The 20,873-nt window shown below is 40.3% G+C and overlaps 2 protein-coding genes across 3 annotated transcripts; one reads left to right on the top strand and one right to left on the bottom strand.

Annotated features, from left to right (window-relative positions):
- The first annotated feature begins 229 nt into the window (after positions 1 to 229).
- LOC120111125 (SNF1-related protein kinase regulatory subunit beta-2-like) lies at positions 230 to 8,815 on the top strand. Of its 2 annotated transcripts, XM_039127637.1 has the most exons (5): positions 230 to 458; positions 545 to 804; positions 5,987 to 6,165; positions 6,287 to 6,449; positions 8,135 to 8,815. In XM_039127637.1, the coding sequence occupies exons 2-5, from the start codon at positions 634 to 636 to the stop codon at positions 8,456 to 8,458; spliced, it is 837 nt and encodes a 278-aa protein (XP_038983565.1). In that variant the 5' UTR covers positions 230 to 458; positions 545 to 633; the 3' UTR covers positions 8,459 to 8,815. The 2 variants fall into 2 exon arrangements, with proteins under 2 accessions (XP_038983565.1, XP_038983564.1); XM_039127636.1 differs by having other exon boundaries at positions 230 to 804.
- A 5,418-nt stretch (positions 8,816 to 14,233) lies between these two features.
- LOC103707568 (TPD1 protein homolog 1) lies at positions 14,234 to 15,851 on the bottom strand. Its single transcript, XM_017842939.2, is given in 6 exon segments — positions 14,234 to 14,320; positions 14,765 to 14,840; positions 14,988 to 15,036; positions 15,039 to 15,323; positions 15,411 to 15,497; positions 15,767 to 15,851. Coding segments are annotated over 6 exon segments (669 nt in total).
- Between the last annotated feature and the right edge of the window lie 5,022 nt (positions 15,852 to 20,873).

Here is a 20,873-nt window from a genome sequence, read left to right as displayed (position 1 = left end):
AGGAAGGGATTGTTTAGGATACTATGTGATTTATTGTTTTCTTGTTTTTTTAGATGTATCCGTATTTGTAATGTATGAAATATCTATTATAGTAAAAAAATATAATTATTAATATAAAAATATTTTTTATTTAAAAATATAATTTTATTATTATTACTGTTGTTGCTAATAATAAAAATTAGATGGCCACCAAGTGGGCTGGTGCTTCTTTCGGGGGTGGACGTGGGCTATCCTTTCTTGCTCTGTTTCTAGAGACATATGGCTGCCTGTTTTCCCTGTTCCGGTCCAGCGTCCGCTACCCCACCCCTCCTCTTTCTCCAAACTTTTCTATAGCCTTCTCTCTTTTGAGGGGCAGCTGGAGACGGAGGGAGGTGTTGGAATCCTCTCTCTCTCTTTCGATTTCGATTTTCCTATTGATAAAAAATGGAATCCATTCCAGAGTCCAGATTTTGCGAGAAGTAGTCTTCATTCCAAGCAGTGTTTTTTAGCCTTTCAGTCACTTTTATCTTTGGTTTTTAGCTTATGGATTGATTTTTTGCTTAAGGTTCTATATGGGAATAAGGTGATATTGAGGGAAAGAGGAGGTTTTGATCATCAAAATTTGATCTTTAGATCAGAAAATCTGTCTTCCAAATGGGTAATGTTAGTAGTATCCGGGAAGGAGAGGAGGAGGGGCGGCAGCAGGAGGGGGAGGGGCAGGCTCTTAGCTCTCAGTCTCGAGGAAAGTCAGAAGATTTGATGGGGCAGAGCCCTCCACAGAGCCCCAGACGTGCAGCAAGGTCTCCTCTGCTCTTCACTCCTCAGGTCATTTCTCATACCTCCGTTTCTCTCTTCCTTTCTCTCAATTTCATCTCTTGGAAAAGAAGGAAAGAAAAGAACTCACATTCCTTATGTATTACTTGCTCTTTTGTGGCTATCTTCTATGTTGATGAATGTTAGTTAATAGTTATGAACTGAAAGAGATGTGTGTGTGTGTTAATCCATGGTGTGATTTTTTTTCTTTTCAAGTTTTCCTCTCTATGATTTTAGAAAATGCCACCTACATATATGTTCTGGATATTATTTTTTCTCAGTAGAATTTGCTTGTAAGTTCTCGTGAATCCTTTTTTTCCCTATAGTTGATTGTTACCTGGTTTTTAGTTAATTCTTTCCATAGTTTCAATATATTTGAATTAACGGGCTGTTGTTTGTCCCCCATCTACTATCTAGAATTCTGTTTTGTATCAAGTAATATTGCTTTTTCAATTTGGAAATTTTCTTACATTTACTATCTAGAATTCTGTTTCTTTTTATTTTCTCATGAACATGGTGTTACATGTTGACATAAATGATATTATTGGTTGGCTGTGCATTAGTGTTTCCCAGTTTTTTTACTTATGCTAGTTTTTACTAGGTTTGTGTCAGTCTTCTAAGAAGTGATTTGAGAGTTGGTATTTTGTTTAAAATTTGGGTTGGTGCAGTTTTAAATGAGTATTTGTGCTGAAGTGATTTCAGGGATTGGGATATGAGATGTCTATTTTAGTGGAATAAGTATATCTTCCAGGGTTCATTGGTACTGAAATTTGTACCAGTACCATACTGGCATAGTGTCGGTATGTTCGGTATGAGGTCAGTTTAGTGTATTGAGTCTCGGTTCAGTATGGTATAATATGGTGCGCCTAGTATGGGGCGGTACGTCATGGTATGGCGAACCTCCTTAGGCCAGTTAGTTGTGTCTGGGCTTCTTAACGTTGGTTCCATTCGATTCCTGTAGTTTCAAGAGGATATTGATAGGATAGTTGAATGAATCTGGTATTTGGAAACAAAACTTTGATAATCTAGATTCAACTAATGTGTATCATTCAGATCTATGTACACATTATAGAAACTCAAAGAACATAGATGACAAAGATGAAAAAAATATATTAGATCATTCAAAGAGTAGGGTTGTGAAAGCAGAAAATGATCTCTCTCCCTCTCCCCACCCCTATCTTTCCCTCTCTTAAAGTTTCAAATATATGATCTGTTAGTCTCATAAATTTTTTAGAGTAGGTCCAGATTCAATTTGGCCATTTTGCCTCTTTAGAAGGATGGAGATAGACTTATCCGAACATTCTTTTTCCTCTTTCTGTAAGGAAGAGATTATTTTAGCTTGTTTCTATAATAAGATTCTGATTTAGGAAATCCATTCATATATCTGATCCCATTCTGATCTCTTGACTATTTGATTTAGTTCTAATTAGCATCGACGGAACCGGTATCGGGCACCATACCGATTGCCCGATGGGACGAGTTGGTACGGGCCCGTGCTGGGCCGTGCCGGGCTCGTAGCGACACAGTAGAAGAGACGGGGGAGAGGGAGAATGAGAGAGAAAAAAAGAGAGAGAAGGCGGAGAGAGGGAGGGAGGCCGGCGGAGGGTGGCAGAGGCTGATGGAGGGCCGGCGCTGGTACGGGTGGGGGAGGCCGGCGCTGGTGCGCGTGGCGGAGGCCGTGGCCGAACCTCTGTAGAACGAAACAGGGTCCGACCGTAAAAAATTTCGCGATTTTTAAGTGAAGTTCGACTTCATTTAAAAATCATGATTTTTTTATGGCAGAGCGACTTCACTTAAAAATCGCAAATTTTTTTACGGCGAGATCTCTATTTCGTTCTACAGGGGTTTAGTCGTGGCCTCCGCCGGCCTCCCTCTCTCTCACTCTCTCTCCCTCCCCCGCTCCCTCTCTCTTTTCTTCTCTTTCCTTCTTCTTCTCCTCCTCTAATGCGGCGTTTCGGATTCTTTGCCTGTACCATCCTGGTAAACCGCTGGTACGGCTCGAGACGTCCTGAACCGGACGGTTCGGAACAGTTCCGCCAACTTTGATTCTAATACTATAAGAAGTAAAGAACTATACAACTTTGTTTTCATCACTTGCATTACTTTCATTTAATAGAATGCCTAATGTTCTGATGATAGTCTCTTACACCGTGGAGCCTTAAGCCTGTTTATATTGATGCATTTCTTTAAAACTGGTGTGTAAATTTGTGCCTTTTTGATGCCTAGTTCTGGTTGGGTGGGTCCATATTTTTTATTTCCCAAATACAATTTCTTCTAAATATTTTTCAAGTTGCACAACTTCAGGTGGATGTGCATTTAGAGGTTTGCACTACCTTTTTTCCTGAGCAAAATGGTGGGCGATACCCACCCCACATTTCATTGATGAAATGAAAGGACGACTTGACCGAGAGACCCAATCCAGTACGAACAAACCGAGACCTGTTCAGACACTTACATGAAACATAAACCCAAACCACATTGCATTGTTCATTGTTGTAATCTTCTGGTTATATGGAAGAGCTAAATATTAAGATTGCTAATCTCGATCATGGATTTCTGTTTTCATAGTTATGAAGCATGATTTGGTTGTTTGAGGTTATCATACTTTTACTTGATTGATAAATGCCTTTCCAGCCGTAAAGTTTCACTTTGTCCTGTATGCAAAAGTCTCCAAATGATTTTTTCCCCATCTTCATGAGGCATTCAGCATCTTGTTATGTTTAATGCATCTGTTTTTGCAACTCAGTGATAACATAACTGGTTCTTCATTTTACCTTAAATACCAAGACCTATAAATCTATCTTACTTGTGGTTTTCATAATTAATTATAATTTGTCTTAAATGCTTATAACCTATGTCCTAAGATGTGCTTTGCATATTTGAGAATGTTTGTGATGACATCTGTATCCTTAATCTCAACTTTAACCACCAGGCCTTCTCTTACTAGTACAGGGTCACCTTATAAATGAGATATGACTTGTTAATTAAATTAATTATGGTAAAATTCATCCTTAATTAATCATAGGACATGCTGATTATAAATGTGTCACAGGAGAATGAGTGCTTTTTGGTTAATTTTGGGTACCTGGTCAAATTCACCTTCATCCGTAGCAGTTATGCCCTATGGTATGAAGTTGTATAAGAAGTTCTAATTTGCTTTTATGGATTATTTGTTAATTAGGTTTCCTAAGGATATATGTTGAAAATGGCACTGTATCTCCTAATACATTTTTCTTAGGTGGATAGTTCTTTTGATAAAGTACTCTACCTACAATTTCTTGATAGTGAAATGAGAAATTTGGAAAACAAGTTTAATAGGAGTGGGTAGTCAGATTTGTAATAAGCTTGTTTGGTATATTAAGGTTCCCAGGAAGCTTTACACATATATTTGGATACTTATGTAGGAAAACGATTCTGACCTCTGACAATTTTTTTGCCATGAGAAGATGGACAAGGTGACTGCGTGTCTTTACAGGCCAGATAATTTGCTGTATGCCTCTTCACTGTCCTTTACTAGATGTCTTTTTGTCTCTGAAGAGTTGGTTCACATCAATGTCCCGTTACTAGAGGTTTCCTATGTCATAGTTTCATCAAATATGTTGATGGTTAAAGCAACGTTTGCTGTGATCCTACATGCTACGAAATGGAGGTCATAACAAAGGTTACTGCACCTTCAGTAGAAGGCTTCTTACTATGGCAAGGTTTCTTGTTGGCGATGTAATATGTGCCTGTGGTTGTGGGAAGTGGATCTTGTGACTGAGAGTGAGACTTCTATTTCAGTGCCCTCCAAGTGAATGCATATCTCTCTTATGTGCTCCTTTCTTGATTAGGGGTTTAGTCCATTATGTTGTTTTTATCCTTTTGCAGTGTAATAATTAGTGCTACTTATAAAAACTGCATGTTGCTTATAATATCTTTATTTTGCGCTCAAAATTTACATTACTATTTTTCTGTTTTTATTTTTTTGGGGAAGTCGTGCTTCTGTCATGTTATATCACAGCGTATATCTCCTTGCTATGCAATGTTTTTCTATTGTTCTTTTTCTTCCCCTTGTTTTTGGGTTTTATGTAGTGTTCAAGCTGTTGTTCCCCTTTATTTAGGCACTTTTTGTCCATTTTGTTAAGGAGGAAAACATAGTTAATGAATTGTTGGTATATTTTTGAAGGATTTATTTGTATACTTAGTAGTATACTGAGACTAGGAGGCATGGCAAGCATATTAAAACATTCATTTTAATTTCATATCTGCTGTACTTCAGCCAGAATTTTTTCTCATTTCTTTCCTTTTTTTCTTTTAATTTTGAGTGGTACTTGTTCCATTTCTTTAACTTCCTCTATTTGCTATATTATGAATATCCAGTGCTTCTAATCTTTATTTGGTTTGTTACATTTGAAAATTTTGTGGGTTCTTCCTCAGGCCTACTGTGAACAAGATATTTTTTCTTTTGATGAATGGACGATTAAACCAAATTTTTGTTTCTATATTTACAAGACTTGGGGACCTATCTTGGATGTGTGGACTATGGAACTCTCAATGCATACAGTGAAGCTTTTCTGTTTCTGCTCATTGAAGTGGCAGTTCCTATTTGTGTTGGGTTCTGAGGAGAGCCCAGCTGTAGTGAAAGCAGAAATGCGACATTGAAGTCTTTGACATTTTTTCTGGTCCCAGATGTGTTCATATTTTTAAAGGATACATTTAGATTCAGCAGGAAAAGGTACTTTTACATTATTATGAGATAGGTCTTTTTCATGACGGGGCAAATTATTAAATACATCAAGGACTTTGACATTTTTATAGTGTTATAGGATAGGCGCTCTCTTTGTTACAAGTGACTTGGTGACAATATACCACCCTTCGGAGGAAGAGGGATGTAATATCTTCATGTGATCTAGGTCTTGTTTAGCCTTTTGTCATCAGTATAACAGCACAAGCTGTATCTTCACTTTCCAGGATAAATCACATCATGTAGCTTCACTGAAAAGTAGCTTTTTGCTCTGTCATTTATCAAGAAACTACTAACCGAGTAGGTTCATCAATTTAGATGTATTGCCATTGTTCTTGCTTGAACTAGATATTAATTGTAGACATCTTTTTTTCCAATCTGCTACCAGAATCACTTATTCTGGCTCTAACAAAGCCTCCTCATGTTCTAAAATCTACAAAAAAAGTTATGTTGTCGCTTTGATTTTCCCAGAACCCCGCGGTTCCACTGCAGAGACTTGAAGAGATGCATTCAGCAAGTGATTCATGGATGCAAGGTTTAACCGAGTACGAGAATGTCATCTATGACCAAGGAATTCCAACAATGATAACCTGGAGCCATGGTGGCAAGGAAGTCTTTGTGGAAGGATCCTGGGATAACTGGAAGACAAAGTATCAGGGCCTAGAGACAGTTTTGTCTTATATATGCAACATCAACTGTTCTTTATTTCAAAATATGTAGATGTTTTAAGGGACAAAGCAACTCATGTACGGATGGATTTTGCTATTGCAGGAAACCATTGCAAAAGTCGGGCAAGGACTTCACGATCATGAAAGTACTTCCATCAGGTTTCTACCAGTACAGATTCATCGTTGATGGAGAATGGAGGTATGCACCTGACATTCCCTGGATGCATGATGATATAGGGAATGCTTATAACATCTTAGACTTGAAGGTAACTACTTTAGCCTAGTATTTTATCAATTCTTCTTAATTGACCTTGTTAAGGTGCTCCATCATATATATTACACCATGCTGCTATCCATTACTTTAGTGTATTTTATTCTGATTTTATGCTGTTAAAATGAATTTTATGGAATATAGAATCCTAGCCATATTCTCGCATATCAACCAGTCTCTCTTTAACGCATGTGCAGGTGGGTTTATGCATGTCACTGATATGTCTCTGGGTTATGCTTGCTGTCTTACAAAGGGACAGGTTCCAACATGACTCTTGTAATCCTTTCGATAAATCTGTGTGTGCACATGCATGCGCGAGCGTGCGTGTGTATGAGAGAGAGAGGTTTTCATCATCACTCATACGGAACCTCCGATGTAGTATTGTGTTTCTGTTGTCTTTTTTCCAAGCAATTCTCCCATGGAATTAGCTTGGGTGCAATATGCTCCTCTTGATAGTTGCTTTCTTGGACTGAAAACTGAAAAAGGTTTAATTGGTTCAGGAGAAATGATATTCTTTCTTGGTAATGCCACCTGTAGTAGACTTCGTACTTCATTCTTCACAAATAGCGAAGATTTTGCTTGACCTAATAGATGTAAATGTATGGATCAAACATGACCTATTTTGTGTTTTTTGCTAATTCCTTGTCCTCCTTTGCTCGAGTAGTTATTGGAGTGTAATACAGAATCTGCAGATTATATATGTGGACTGCAACATCAGATTTGCTGATCTCAAAACATGTTAAACAATTATTGATTAAGATCAAGTATCCTTTAACCAGCCACATCAAGATTGATACTGTCACCACTATTCTGATCACAATAAATAAAAATCTCTCAATCCCTCGATAGAGCGTAGCTCAAATATCTGTTCATAACTTGAAACAAGCTAGTCAATATAAACTGTTATGGTATAAGCCATAGCATCAAGTCCATCAACTAAGGTCTCCCTTTCAGGGTCATTTATTCTCTGAAGGTCCTTCAGAACCAGGAGAAATCTAAATAAGATTACAAAGGATTAACTGATCCATCTCTTCACTTTCAGCTTCCGAGCAGGCCTTTCATTGATAGAGCATTGAGGCCACCATGTTGTTATGCTTGTTATCGAGTATACAGTAAACTAATCTGTATTCTTTCCATGTCGCTGCACTTTGTTAGCACAAAAAAAAAATAAAAGTTCCTACTTATTTGGCTGGATGAGTTGAACATTTTTTAGTCAGATGAGCCATTGTTCTATAGGTCACTCCTTTATTGTAGATGCATTGGCTAGGGATGCTTGAGCCATGGGGGCTTGAGATGAAATGGGGATATGAAAGAGGTAAATGTTATATGATGCTCCAATGCATCTATGCAGTTTTATTCTATTAAATGTTATTTCTTTTGGTTTGCTGAAATTTTGTTTAGACAACATTGAAACTTTGCTTATGAACCAACTACTCACCTTTGTGGACAACCGGCAATAGATTTGATAAATGTTACCATTCTCGATCAACTTTGAAGCTCTGCACAGTAGTTGATCCATCTCCATACAACATGCATCATATATTGCATATTTTAGTTATATAAAGTAACATCTTTTCTTCTCTATGACAACGTTGTTAAACAATATCTCATCACTTTCTGTTACAGAAGTTAAGATTTCATCATCAGAAGTTACATAGAAACTGCAAACTTGTGGTGCAGGAATTTGTCGCTGAGGACATAGAAAGTATTGCTGGTTTTGAGCCACCTCAGTCACCTGACTCAAGTTATAACAACTGGCCACTTGGTTCAGAGGATTTTGCCAAAGAACCACCAATTGTCCCTCCACAGCTGCACCTTACCCTTCTGAATGCACCAGCCGACATAGAGAGCCCCTCCTCTCTGTCGAGACCTCCGCATGTAGTGCTGAATCACCTTTACATTCAGAAAGGGAGGAGTGGTCAACCCATGGTGGCACTTGGTGCAACACGCAGGTTTCTGTCTAAGTACGTCACTGTGGTGCTCTACAAGTCCTTGCAGCGGTAATTACTGATAGAGTGGATCGCATAGATGTAAGGACTTGGGAGAGATTGATGTAGAGTGTGCTCATATAAGCATAATGAATTATGCCAAAGACTTCCAACTACAGTGGAGAAAAGAAAGAAATATAAACAAGGCTGATATCTCTACTCAAGGCAGAGATCAAACATCAGATAATTATAGTGATGTTGGTTAAATGTTTGGAGTAGAATATTCTTCAAGTTTCACTTTCATGAGCATTGGCTTTGAGTTATGTGACAAGTTGCTTGTAAATTGAAAAGTTGAAAAAAGAAATGAAAACCTCATGTCTGAACACTACGAAAATTTTTAAGTGATGAGATGATGCATAAAAAGATTGTAGGCAGGATTTTCCAGATGTTTATATTCTAGCTTTCTAATGGACTACCAAAAATTCTTGTGCCAACTTTTATATATCAAATTATTTTCTATTTTCATGTTGATATCTTTCATATCCTCTAACATTAAGAGCAATAATCATTAAAACAATTTTATGATTCTTATCAACATGAAAACAGAAAATAATTTGATATATAAAAGTTGGCACAAGTATTTTATTATTGTTAAAACAATTTTATTATTCTTATTATTACTACTACCACCGCTGGAATGTTATTCACAATAGAAATGATAGATTGGAAGGACCTTAATGGAACTGCCGAACCTTAATTGACAGGTTTCTTAGTTAAAACTACAGTCAACAGTCGAGGCTTTGATTTCAGATCGTAGTCTAAGCCATTAATGGTGTCCTTGCACCTTTTAGAACTTTTTAGCGAGGAAAGAAGCTGCCTTAGAGGTTTCCTCCCTCCAGCCTACTCACCTACGACCTACCCAGGGTGCCATTAGATTTGGTTGTGAAGTTGGCTGTATAGAGATTCTTCATGTACTTCATATTATAATGACTCTCCTTCCTTTTCTGGTCCAACTCACACGGCATGCTCTGGTTCCTTAAAATGTTATTTTGCCTTTGATTCATTAGCCTCTCCAATCATCGATTTGCCTCGCTAACTCCACGAGCGCTGACTAGAAAGTTTGATATCCTCTTTACGTAACCAATTAATATATGTAAATAAGATCTTAATCAACGAAAATTCTGAAGACAAATGAAGATACCTTGAAGGATGGCGATCCAATTGATGGTTGTTTGAGAGGCCCCTTAAACTTAGAGCTGTATAGGTTTTTTATGTATTTCTATATTCAAAGAGTAACAAACAGTTTCTCTTTTGTCATAGTTGTGTTTCTTATAAATTGTGACTATTTTGCACAAGATAACACAAGAGGTGAAAGATTATGATCAAGAACTACATTTGAGTTGTAAAAATTTTTCAAAGATTTTTTTTCTTGTGCATTTATTCCATTTGAAATATTTGAATGAATGATCTAGCAAGTCTTTCACTATGCTACTTCAATTATTAAGGGATACAGAGCTATTATACAGAGATGGAGAAGATGAGACAGAGTTATTAAACAAAGATATAATCTTTGAGGGCTCAACTTGATCAGATTGCATCTATTTTGCATAGATTTGTCCCTCTTTGGATAAATAACTACATCTATTTGAATATTTTGCATAATTATCATGTATTTTTATATGAGCTTAATGATTTTCATATTTTAACTTTAAAGTTTCTATCTTTTTCTTGTAGGTTCCTAATACTTCTTTTACTCGTAGAGATGATGATGATGATAATGCCATCGACCCCTGATCGCTTTTAGACTATTTATTTAGGAGTTTTATATGTATATTTTTTTATATTTCTCGAAGCATATTGTAATGTAAATTAACAACATAAATTTGATCATATTTGATAATACAAATAGTTCGAAACTCTGTTTGATTGTGACAATATGACTTTTGTTGTGTTTTGTGTTTGAAAAATGTAAACATAGTTTTAAATTTATATTAAATATTTTTTTAAAAAATAAACTCTTACGGTGCTTTAAAGCATCGTTAAAAGAAGAATTTACGACGCCTAATTTGATTTTCAATACCTACATAGTCGACGCTTTTGTGATGCTTTAAAAAGCGTCGGGAATAAAATTACCGACACTTATAAGCGTCGGTATATCCATTAAAAAGCGTCGGCAATGTCTCAAATTGATATAGATTGCTTCCGATATCACTCCAAGCCTTTCTTTAATTTGGAATGGTGACTCTTCACCAACTCCACAAACACTACTTTATAAGCAACAGAGCCACATTGGAAGCCAAGACTCGAGAAGGCTTTGCAAGGGACGAAGACTAGAGAGGGCTTACGAATTCTGATTGATTGAGGGAATTATCTTGTTTCTATTGGGAAGTAAGAAGATTATTTCTTCAATTCTTCGTATCTACTCTTTTGCATGATTACAGGCATGGAGGAACTCTCGCGCGTTTCTGTATCATATTTCAGCTTTTCCCTGTGGAGATCCTCATTGCCAAGTATTACTCGATTATGGTGTCAAACGTGTTCATAATGTTATCTCCTGCACCCTCCATGTAAAAGAAGGTTCTGGATTTGAACATTGTTGGCGTTGCCTTCCAAGTGTTCTTCTCTTGGAATTCTAATGTGGTGTGCTTCAACTGTTTCTTCTTAAAGAGAAGAACAAGCACTCTTCTCTCTTGTGACAATCCATAATGTTTTGAACTGCATGAGTAAATTTAGAGAACTAGAAATTCTAGTACTTTGAAATTACATGCATGACATAATTGGTTAAATTTATAAGAGTTGAGGCCTAGGAGCAACCTAGATAGGTCATAGCGTTACAATACTATTACACCATCTTAATTGCTTCCGTGTGTATCCTGTTGCCACTTTGAATTGCCAGGAGTTAATCCCAGTTGTAGGAAATTCCTATAATCTGAAAACATGCCAAATTTTTAGCGGCCGTGCAATTATTTTGCAGCCCTCAACCAAATCTTGCCACATTTAAATACTTTCGTCACCATCCAAAAATTCTGCGACGTTCGCAGACTAATTGATAGGTACGTAGTTGAGGACCCTTGAAATGCATAACTCGTATGGCCTTATAAAAGTTGCCATCTAAAACCATGGAAACCTTGACCTATATCCACTTCTTCTATCCGTCAACTTCAAAGAGTTACATATAAGCTTCTTACTTCCTTTCTTTCTACATGTTCCAAACTACAGACAAATGGCCAAGGTAAATGACTGGTGAAGTCGCCATCACTGTAGTGAGATCGGAGCCAGTATTAATTAAGCCAATAATGGAGGTAACCTGAGACGAGTACTACTTCCTATCGAACCTAGACCAAAACATTACAGTTATCATGAAGACGGTGCACCTATTCAAGGCGAAGGAGAGGAGGAGCAGCGACGATGCAGGCCAAGTTATTATAGAGGAGGCTCTTGCTAAGGTGCTGGTCCATTTCTACGCCTTTGCAGGAAGCTGATCGTTAAGTGTGATGGACATGGTCATGGCGTGCCGTTTGTTGAAGCGGTGGCTGACTTTGAGATGAAAGTCTTGGGGAATATCTCCATTCCCGATACTGTGAAGCTCGGAAAGCTAGTTTATATCGATCCTCGAGCTAAGAACCTCTTGGAGACACCTCTCCTTACGGTTCAGGTATCCGCACAAAGAACTTTATTGTCATAATAATACTACGTACGTATAGGCTTGTGGTTGTGGGTACTCTCTCTCTCTCTCTCTCCACAGAAGAAGAGGCTGGTTACCTATCCATGTGGGTTACATAAATTGGCAAATGAACAGCCCAAGAAAAACGTAGGAAGCTGGAGTCTCGTACCTCGTCCAAACAAAGAGCATTCATTTAATAAAAGCCATCACGTCGGAGAACGGGCTTGTTTCTTAGCTTTAGTTCATAAGTTTTCTGACCTAACCTACGAGAAAAGAGATGTTTCGTGCAACTCTTGAGCTAACCTTCTGAGAAGTTGAGACACGGCAGACATAAAACCTCTACCTTTATTTTGACCTCACGTACACCGACTATCCACTCTTCATCTTAAATCACATTCAATCTATTAGATTCTAAAGAAATATTTATACAACTCTTAGTAAGTCATGGTTTGACATTGATAAACATTAAAATCTTCGAAAGAGATGTTACAACTCAGTATCTTCTTTCTTGTTCCTATTATATGCAAGATTTTATCCAAGTGATGGAAAAAAATAATGACATTATGCTACTCTATTTAGCACTGCAATAGCTGATGAATAAGAGCAAGGAAAATGCTTTGAAGACCCATTCCAAAATACTATACTCGTCGCTCATTTATTCATTTTTTTTGGAAATTCTGTTGTTCTCATGTTGATGAAAATGAGTGCCCCATCAGCTATCCCATGTTTTTATCAGATAAGCATTCATATCATACATATCCTCTCTTTTTTTGAGTCATTTCAGGTGACAAGGTTTGAGCGTGGTGGGTTTGTCGATGGGCTCTCAGCCGTGGAATTCCTCCACTCATGGGCTGAGACCGCGCGCGGCATGCTGCTCTCCATGCCGCCCTTGCATCGGACAATTCAACGGGCCCCGATAGCCCGCCAAGCCCAAAATCCCCCACTACGAGTTTGACGAGACCGATCCTTCACCTACGACACCAGCAAGTTGGGCCGGCTGAAACAAATGGCAATGGGCAGGCCATGACCCGGGCCTTAAACATGAGCCCCCATCAGAAGACCACTCTTGTTGGCGGTGGATGGACGGACACAGTTCGAGCCGCCCCTCTCGGCCGGCTTTTTTGGGAACCGGATTGTGCTAGTTTGCTGCTTGTGCCGGGCCGTAGAGCTGCTGGACCAGCCGATTTCCTTCGCGATCCAGCTGGTCCAAACCGCGATTCGAAATACGACCGACAGGTTCATCCGGTCCGCTATCGATTACTACGAGCCGACCGGGCTTCAGGTGACGGAATGGAGCCAGCTAGAGTTCAGGAGCACGCACTTCAGGCGGGGTGGAGCGGTTCAGTCCGGTTTGGCTGATCTGCCCGAAGAGGAGGTGGCCTTGTTTCTTCCCCATGGGAGGACGGAAAGGGCATCTTGCTGGCACTGGGACTGCCGGCTTCTTTCATGGAGGTCTTCCAAGAGATGATGGATTTATATATAGCCTTTTCCAAGTACATATTAAGCATCGATCAAGTTTACGATGGTGTTAAGTATAACCAGAAAAATAATGGACTTGCAATGTTCGAAGCGAAGTGTTGTTTAAGGAAATATGAAGCGGCGTTTTATTGTCTGCAACTGCAATAAAAGGATGGGGTGATGAGTTAGGCAGCTGTCAAAAATATTACAGATTGTTGTTCTACACCTGTTGACTAGAAAACCTAACTGCATGTAAATATGGCGATGCAGACATGTCATACTTCCACGTTTTTTCTTTTTTTTTTAAAATTAAAAAAAGAAAAGATGCTCATTGCAAAACAGTGAAACCTAAGGTTCTAGAAACATAGAGGGCCATTCTTTTTCTGAAAATATAGAGAATATTATACAACACATTCAGGTTTGAACATGAAATCTCCCCCTTGGATAACATGATACTACCCAGCTGAGAGCTATCAGCTTGCTCCGTGACTATGTATGAATTATGATTAATCAAATTTGCTTGGTCAGGTAGATAATAGCATATTTCGAACTTATGACATTTTGTTAGTTATTCAATCATGTAGTTTTTGCTTGTTTAATAGAATGAGAGCTAACATTGCATATATACCAGCTCTCTTGTAAAAAGAAGTTGAGTCTCGTACCAGGAAACGAGAGGATAGTTAATAAGGGCGTTGGGCAGAATAATTCGCAAGTGTACAAGGTACTCTCTCAAATCTGAATAAACCCTGATCTTGACATGGCAGCAGAATCATTATCATTACCTTTATAACCAGAAGTAGCAACACCAAATCTACACTAGGAAGATTTAGAACAACAAAGCACGTTTTTTTTTTTTTACAACCCTCGAACCAAACCACAACGACTCTTTGCTCGCGCAGACCTCAGCCCACATCGTTCTTAAAGTGTTGAACCAAAATTTCAAAAACCATACCATACGATTGTGCCTTCGAACAATAAGACGTTGCACTCAGCCCAGCCAAGAGATCTCCTGGAAGACAAAAATAAAGGAAACGAGACTGAGAAAGAGCACCCCGGGGGATGGGGGAAGGGAGACACCATCCCTCCATACTCACCAATTCCACACGGTAACTCACACCTACATCATTCACATCACTCTTCCGACCACAAACCAGATCTCCGATGCAAATACAAGCCCAAAAATATATTACTATTTCATACAACGATCCAGAAAATAAAACTAGTTGCTATACGACATTAGCATGCATATACATATCATACCATACTTGGTTCATAGAGTAAGAACTGCTCCACCAAAGCACATCCGCTTCCAGCTCGGTTATTACTACTAGCACCACTGCTAACAAGACAGGAACGCAGCAACCATAAATTAACCACATCACAATCTTTATAGTAACTACATAGACACATATATATATATATATATAGCAAGCTCCAAGGGAGGAGAAGGAAGAAGGAAGGGCATGCATGATGCATGGTAAACAGCAGGATCAAGTGCAGGAGACGGAGGAGACGTAGAGCGGGTAGGGGTAGGTGTTGGCGTACTGGAAAGAGAGGGACTGGCCGGGGCCGAGCACGGCGCCGTCGTTGACCAGGCAGTTGTCGTAGCCGATCCGGCGGAACACCCGGGGGTTGATAAGACGTGCCGAGCTGAACCACCCGCAGCTCACATGGATGTCCGCCACCGCGCACCCCGTCGAGCACACGTTCAGTACCTGCACCGTGTACGTCGGTATCCCGTTCGGCAGCGGCGCCGTCGGCCCCTGGTACACCACCACGTCGTCCTTCGAGCACGACTCTACCCCCATCCTCTCCCCCACTATAACATCGTTTTTAACGCCGTCAGTCGCCGGTTCAACTTAGAAACACACATGCAATGAAGCCGATCAGGGCCGTTTGATCTTACCGATGCGGAAGAGCTTCCGAGTGCTGCCGGCGCTCCGATTCTTCTCGGGAACAAGGGCCATGGCTCCTCCCGCGTCGTTTCCATCCACTGCAGGTTAGCATGGTTAATTAGTAATTGCCCCTCGCTTTGATGGAATTTTCCGAACGACCACCATTCGAAGAGTCAATTACGAATTTAAGACCTTCAGATAGCTAGATTCTAGGGATAGCAGATAGATTCTGTTATAATTTGAATTTGGACCGTCTGATTGGTGATCCAGGTTATCTAAATTGGCATCTACGAGAAGGTTCGATGATCCAAACGGTCGGATGGAAAGGGTTTAAGGTTAAGGGACGGAATGAAAGTCGACGACTTACCGAAGTAGAGAATGGAGAAGAGCAAAACCAAGCTCATGATGGCTGAAAGCAAGCGGACTTCAGGGAACCGCGGAAACCAGCCCATGAGGGGTAGATCTCGGCCGTCGGATCTTAGGAGACGACTGTACGGAGTACAAAGGGAGGGGAGGACTGAGGAGGGAAGTCCGAAGTAGAGACGAAAGGGAAATCCGCTTACCGTCTTTACCCGAAACGGTTGGTTGAGAAAGGGATCGCTCGTCGTTTTATACCGGTATTCCCCCGTGTCTCTGGTACCAAAATGGCCTCGCCTTCGTTCCAAAATTGCGGATCTACCACCGGGCTCAGAAGTTGGGAAATCCCCCGTCGTCGTCGTGCTCTCTCCACGCCAGGTGCGAGCATTTATGACTTACGACGGCCTCCCCGATATAATTCCGTTTCCGTTACATTTTCCCGTTTATGACGGAAGGATCAGAAGGCCGCGGATGGGCTTCAAAAGTCGCGTGCCGTTTGGGATGAAACGGAGATTTAATATTAAATGGCGGTAGGGGGTGGGTGGGGTCACATCGGATGACGTGACCGAGGAGAAAAGGGAGGGAGGGGGTGGGGGTCCATCGGAAGAGAACATTCCCCAGCGGAGCATCGAATGAAGGGCGTCAGATGCTGGACTGAGATAAACATCCATCCGTCCATTTTTGATGCCGATCAAAATAAATACGGCCCTCGATCGGGGGGAAACGCTAGGGAGATCTTTGACCGACCGGTGACATCTCACCCCCGTGTGATCCCTGATGGGACGTCGCATCATAGATCGCGTCACGGGTCCACTGTGATCTGGATTTGACGGCAGCGATTTATATTGGAGCCCGGTCCCTCATGGCCAACAGCTGTGGCCAGTTACGTTCCAATAACGCCGTTTCCTCTAATAACGAAGGTCGAAACCAGGGTATGGCGTATAGATAGGTCTATCGTGGGAGAATGGCCGTTAATTCTGTTATAACGGGCGTTATGTCGGAGCCAGAACGAACGCCCCAGTGACTCAAAAAGGACGGGAAGCAGGGAGAATAAATGTCAAGGGGGCAGAGAGAGTTAGTTAATGAGATGCTATGCTATGATTTAGGAGGAGGAGGACAAGTTGAGAGGTGGGTGGTGCATTGGAAAAGGAAACGAGGAAAAGTAATTTAAGCCGCCAAAAAGTGCAGAGGGTTGGGGGGGGGGGGGGAGAGAGAGAGAGAGAGAGAGAGAGAGGGATAATAAAAGCTGGTGTAGGCTTTTGGGGTACGAGCGGCGTTAATTAAGCGTTAGGTCCCAACGATGACAGCGTCGCATTTAACGAGCTCTGGGAAGTTGTCCCCATGAAACGGTATACGAGGAGGAGGGAGAGCCCTTGGGGGGGGCAGGGAATGCCACGCGTGGGCCGCGGCCCACCGCACGAGCCACCAGGGCAGAGGCTTGCACGTGAAGCGATCAGAAAGATCAGGGATCGGCCGCTCACGGGCCCACTCGCCAATGCGGCGGAGGATTTGGATTTGATATAAATAAATAATTTAATTAGATAGAAGAAAGAGAGTTTTTTATTGGGCTGAAAATGGGCCTAGGCCCGAACCAATCAAATGTTTTGAAGCTCACGTTTGAGCAAAGTGGGCCTTGAGAAAACTGGGCTTGAATTAAGCCTAATGTGATACTTTGAGCCGTGCAGGGCCCAAGTTGGACCCGTATTTATTTTGAACATTGAACCCAGCAAGAGCCTAGCCCAGTACAAATTGGGCCAATAGCCCTTGTTTCAACAAATCCCAGTGACGTACTTTGTGGCTTGCAAATAACCAAAAATATCTCTTTAAAAATAAAGCAAAGTCCTGGGATTGTGAGAATACTGCAACAAGAACCTGGTGATTGCTTTTGATACATAAATTCCATAAATTTTCTTCTTTTTGTTTTTTTACTTGAGAGTTGCAAGTTTCAACAAAAGGTTTGTGAGATTTTTAAAGATTGTTACCTGCAAAGCCCAATAAGGTTCTTTGTATATTGATGGTGCATTGTAAGAACCCGTTAGCAAACTCAAAATATCATATGGGGGCAATTAACACCTTGCGCCTTAAAAACTATAACATTTGCTTCTTGTTACCTCCACTCTATTTCTAACAATCCCTTTTTTAGAGATTTCTCAAAGAAAAGCATACGCGAGAGTTTGTAAATTCCATACTAGTAACATGTCCTAAGCTGCCAGTTAAATGAATATATAGAGCGCATTACTCAAGACAACTTAATAATACTAGTAAAATTGCATTTTTGACAATTTTTTATCCTTTTTTTTTTGTGTGCACTTGTTTATTTGTGTGGGGTAAAGGAAAGGAGAGGATCTCTAAAACTCTTAAGGCCGGTTTGGAAAATCCCGTAGGATTGGGTTGAATTCCTTATTGGATGCAGGAAATGGGCCGTTTACTTGAATAACGCTCATATAAACACACACCCCTCTCAGCCCAAATCATATTGGATGAAGAAAAAGACCTTCTTGGATTTTTTTTTTTTTAATTGCTGTAGTCCAACAGACCTCCAAATGGGATTTAGGCTATCAAGATGGGTCTTTGGAAAAACATGAGCTGGAAAGGCCAAAGGTCCGATTTTTATAAAAAAATCCAGCCCGAACCTATTGAATTTTCCAAACATGCTCTCAAGAAAATGTAAATTATGTCCACGAAGGATAATGTGAACCATTGCAATGGTTAGCCAAGAAGCACGATGGGATCATTATTTTCATTTACGTAGGAAAAATTATCATGGTAATGGTGTATGCTAGAATGGATGGGTCCTGAATTGGACAGCATTCTCTCCAATTTCTTCTAATTATTTTCCTTAAGATTTTAAGGAGAAAGGTATATGAGATTCATATGTTCCATGGTGTTGATGCATGGACTATGTGGTCCTTGTAAAAGCTATGAATCAACTTATGAGTAGTCCTCACACTCTGAGATGCAAAATCATTAATTAGGTGCATTTAACATCCAAGTAGACTGCAATGTTCTTAACAATCTTTTGTCATTTTTGAAGACGGGCGGTTTCAAGCTCAAGCTTGAATTCACTCTTAACCCCATTCTGAGATTTGCTCGATCGTCTTTTTCTTTCTTCAAAGCAAAACCTTCCAAAGTTTTGCTTGGGCGAAGGTACTCTGCAAATGCAGCATTCAAAAACGTTCAATTGGAGCAAACGAAATCTTTTCCCGATGATAAGAATTATGATGTAATTTGCCAGAACTTGTTTGCATTGAATGAATTTTTTTCTCTTTGTTCACCACCATCTCACTACACCCCATCCTTTATTTATAGGAGAGTGCTTACCTAGTCAGCGTTCTTTTAGATTTTCTTCGTTGTCTGTATGATGGCTAGTGCCAAAAGAACAACTGGTGATCAGAGTCCAACAGCTTAGATCACTGTAATTTTTTTAGCTGTTGGCATAATGTGAACTGGCTGCAGGTCAAGAGTTGCAGAGCTAAATAACAAAAAAAAAGTAATGATGTATCTTAATTGAAAGAACTGCTTAGAGTTATTGCTGCAAAGGATCAATCCATTGTCTTACAGAGTCAAGGCACAGAGATGCCAATTGGATGGGGAGTGGTTGGCATGATTGGAAGCAAAGTGATGCAAATCTGTGCCCCACGCTTCTGAAGACCTTTATGATTCCTCTCTCTCTTTCTCTCTCTCTATATATTTATATACTTCATATATATTTATGTAGTATAGTCTGTGGACCCAGATTTACATGAGTCCCGAGTCCAGACTCCATAGTATAGTCTCTTTTATACCAGTCTTGGGTGGGGTAGAAGCTTTATCATCATGATTTCTCTTTAAATTCTCCAAACGAGATTAGGAGATAAGGATGAATTTGAATCCCACCAAATTCATTTGATTTAATTGGAGATATATATTCATAGCAGCTTGGTTGGGTGGTGGAAGGGGGAAGACAGACGTAAGAAGTTGTTTCTAGTTCTTGGTGTCTTCCTATAATTTGAATAGATGAGGAAAGATAGGGAGTGCAAGAGGATATCTAAGAAAATAAGATGAGGACATGGAACTGAGTCATCTTCTATAGTGCAAGATGGGGAGAGGCATGACGTGCGAGGAACGAGTCAACATGAAGTCTTTGGAAGGATGAGGAGGTGGACCCCAACAAGGCGAGAGACTGGGTCCATTAACGCGGACAAGCCCAAGTTTGAAGTCTGGGTCGCGGTCTTTCATGGAAAAGCAGCGTCCATGAACACATGGGGAAGAATCCGGATGATCTTGACGGACGCCGCCCCATGTTTTGGAACATGCCCGACAACTACTTTGACCAAAAGTTTAGAGAGACTTATCATATTTTGTAGGACCTTGCGAGATATGTTTAGTCCCACATCAACTATATATTAATTAAATTTTAATTTTTATATTTTTGGCTAGATTTTTTTTGGATAAGATTTTTGATTATGACAAGTGGGGGGAATCCGATCTATGACTCACATAGATTAGAAACAACTTCTACTCCCTTCAATTATACAGGACTTTTGTAGGCCCTTAGCAGCTTCCATCTCTCATGTATTGATACCAAAAATCAGGTTTGGGCCCCTTCATTGAGGAAATACTCGTCAACAAGAGGTTAGCTTATAATTCCGAAAGCTGTTCAGAGTCCAACAACTGATCTATCCCCATACTGAAGGTCATGGTCGGACATTTCCCACCAACCACGAGTTTAGATATATAGGATGTCCCTCCTCCCCTGCAATCATCTTATTCACTTCTCTTCGCAATACAAAGAGATTGAGAAGGAGATGGGGACCAAAGCAAGGGAGCCAAACCCATGGAAGAGAGCCCTCCGAGTCCTCCTCCTGCTCTCCATCGTCCTGCTCTCTTATTACTCTTCTTGCCTCCACTCCATCAACCTCTCCTCCACCGCAACTCTTCTCAACAACCTTGACCACTGCATCAATAGGAAGGCCATTTTCCTCTTTTTCAATGCCATTCTATTATTCCTGGTCAAAGACTCCGGCTTGCTCAGTCCTTGCAGCGAGCCGGTTAACAAACTTGGCGATGAATTCCTTGTGAGGAAAGACCATCAGCAGCCGAAGGTTGAAGCTCACGTGGAGACTGAAGCAGATGTT

This window comes from Phoenix dactylifera, chromosome 6 (genome assembly GCF_009389715.1).
Source record: "Phoenix dactylifera cultivar Barhee BC4 chromosome 6, palm_55x_up_171113_PBpolish2nd_filt_p, whole genome shotgun sequence".
Taxonomy (NCBI): domain Eukaryota; kingdom Viridiplantae; phylum Streptophyta; class Magnoliopsida; order Arecales; family Arecaceae; genus Phoenix; species Phoenix dactylifera.
The sequence above is the reverse complement of the archived record's forward strand: the minus strand, read 5'-3'. Positions and strand labels throughout refer to the sequence as shown.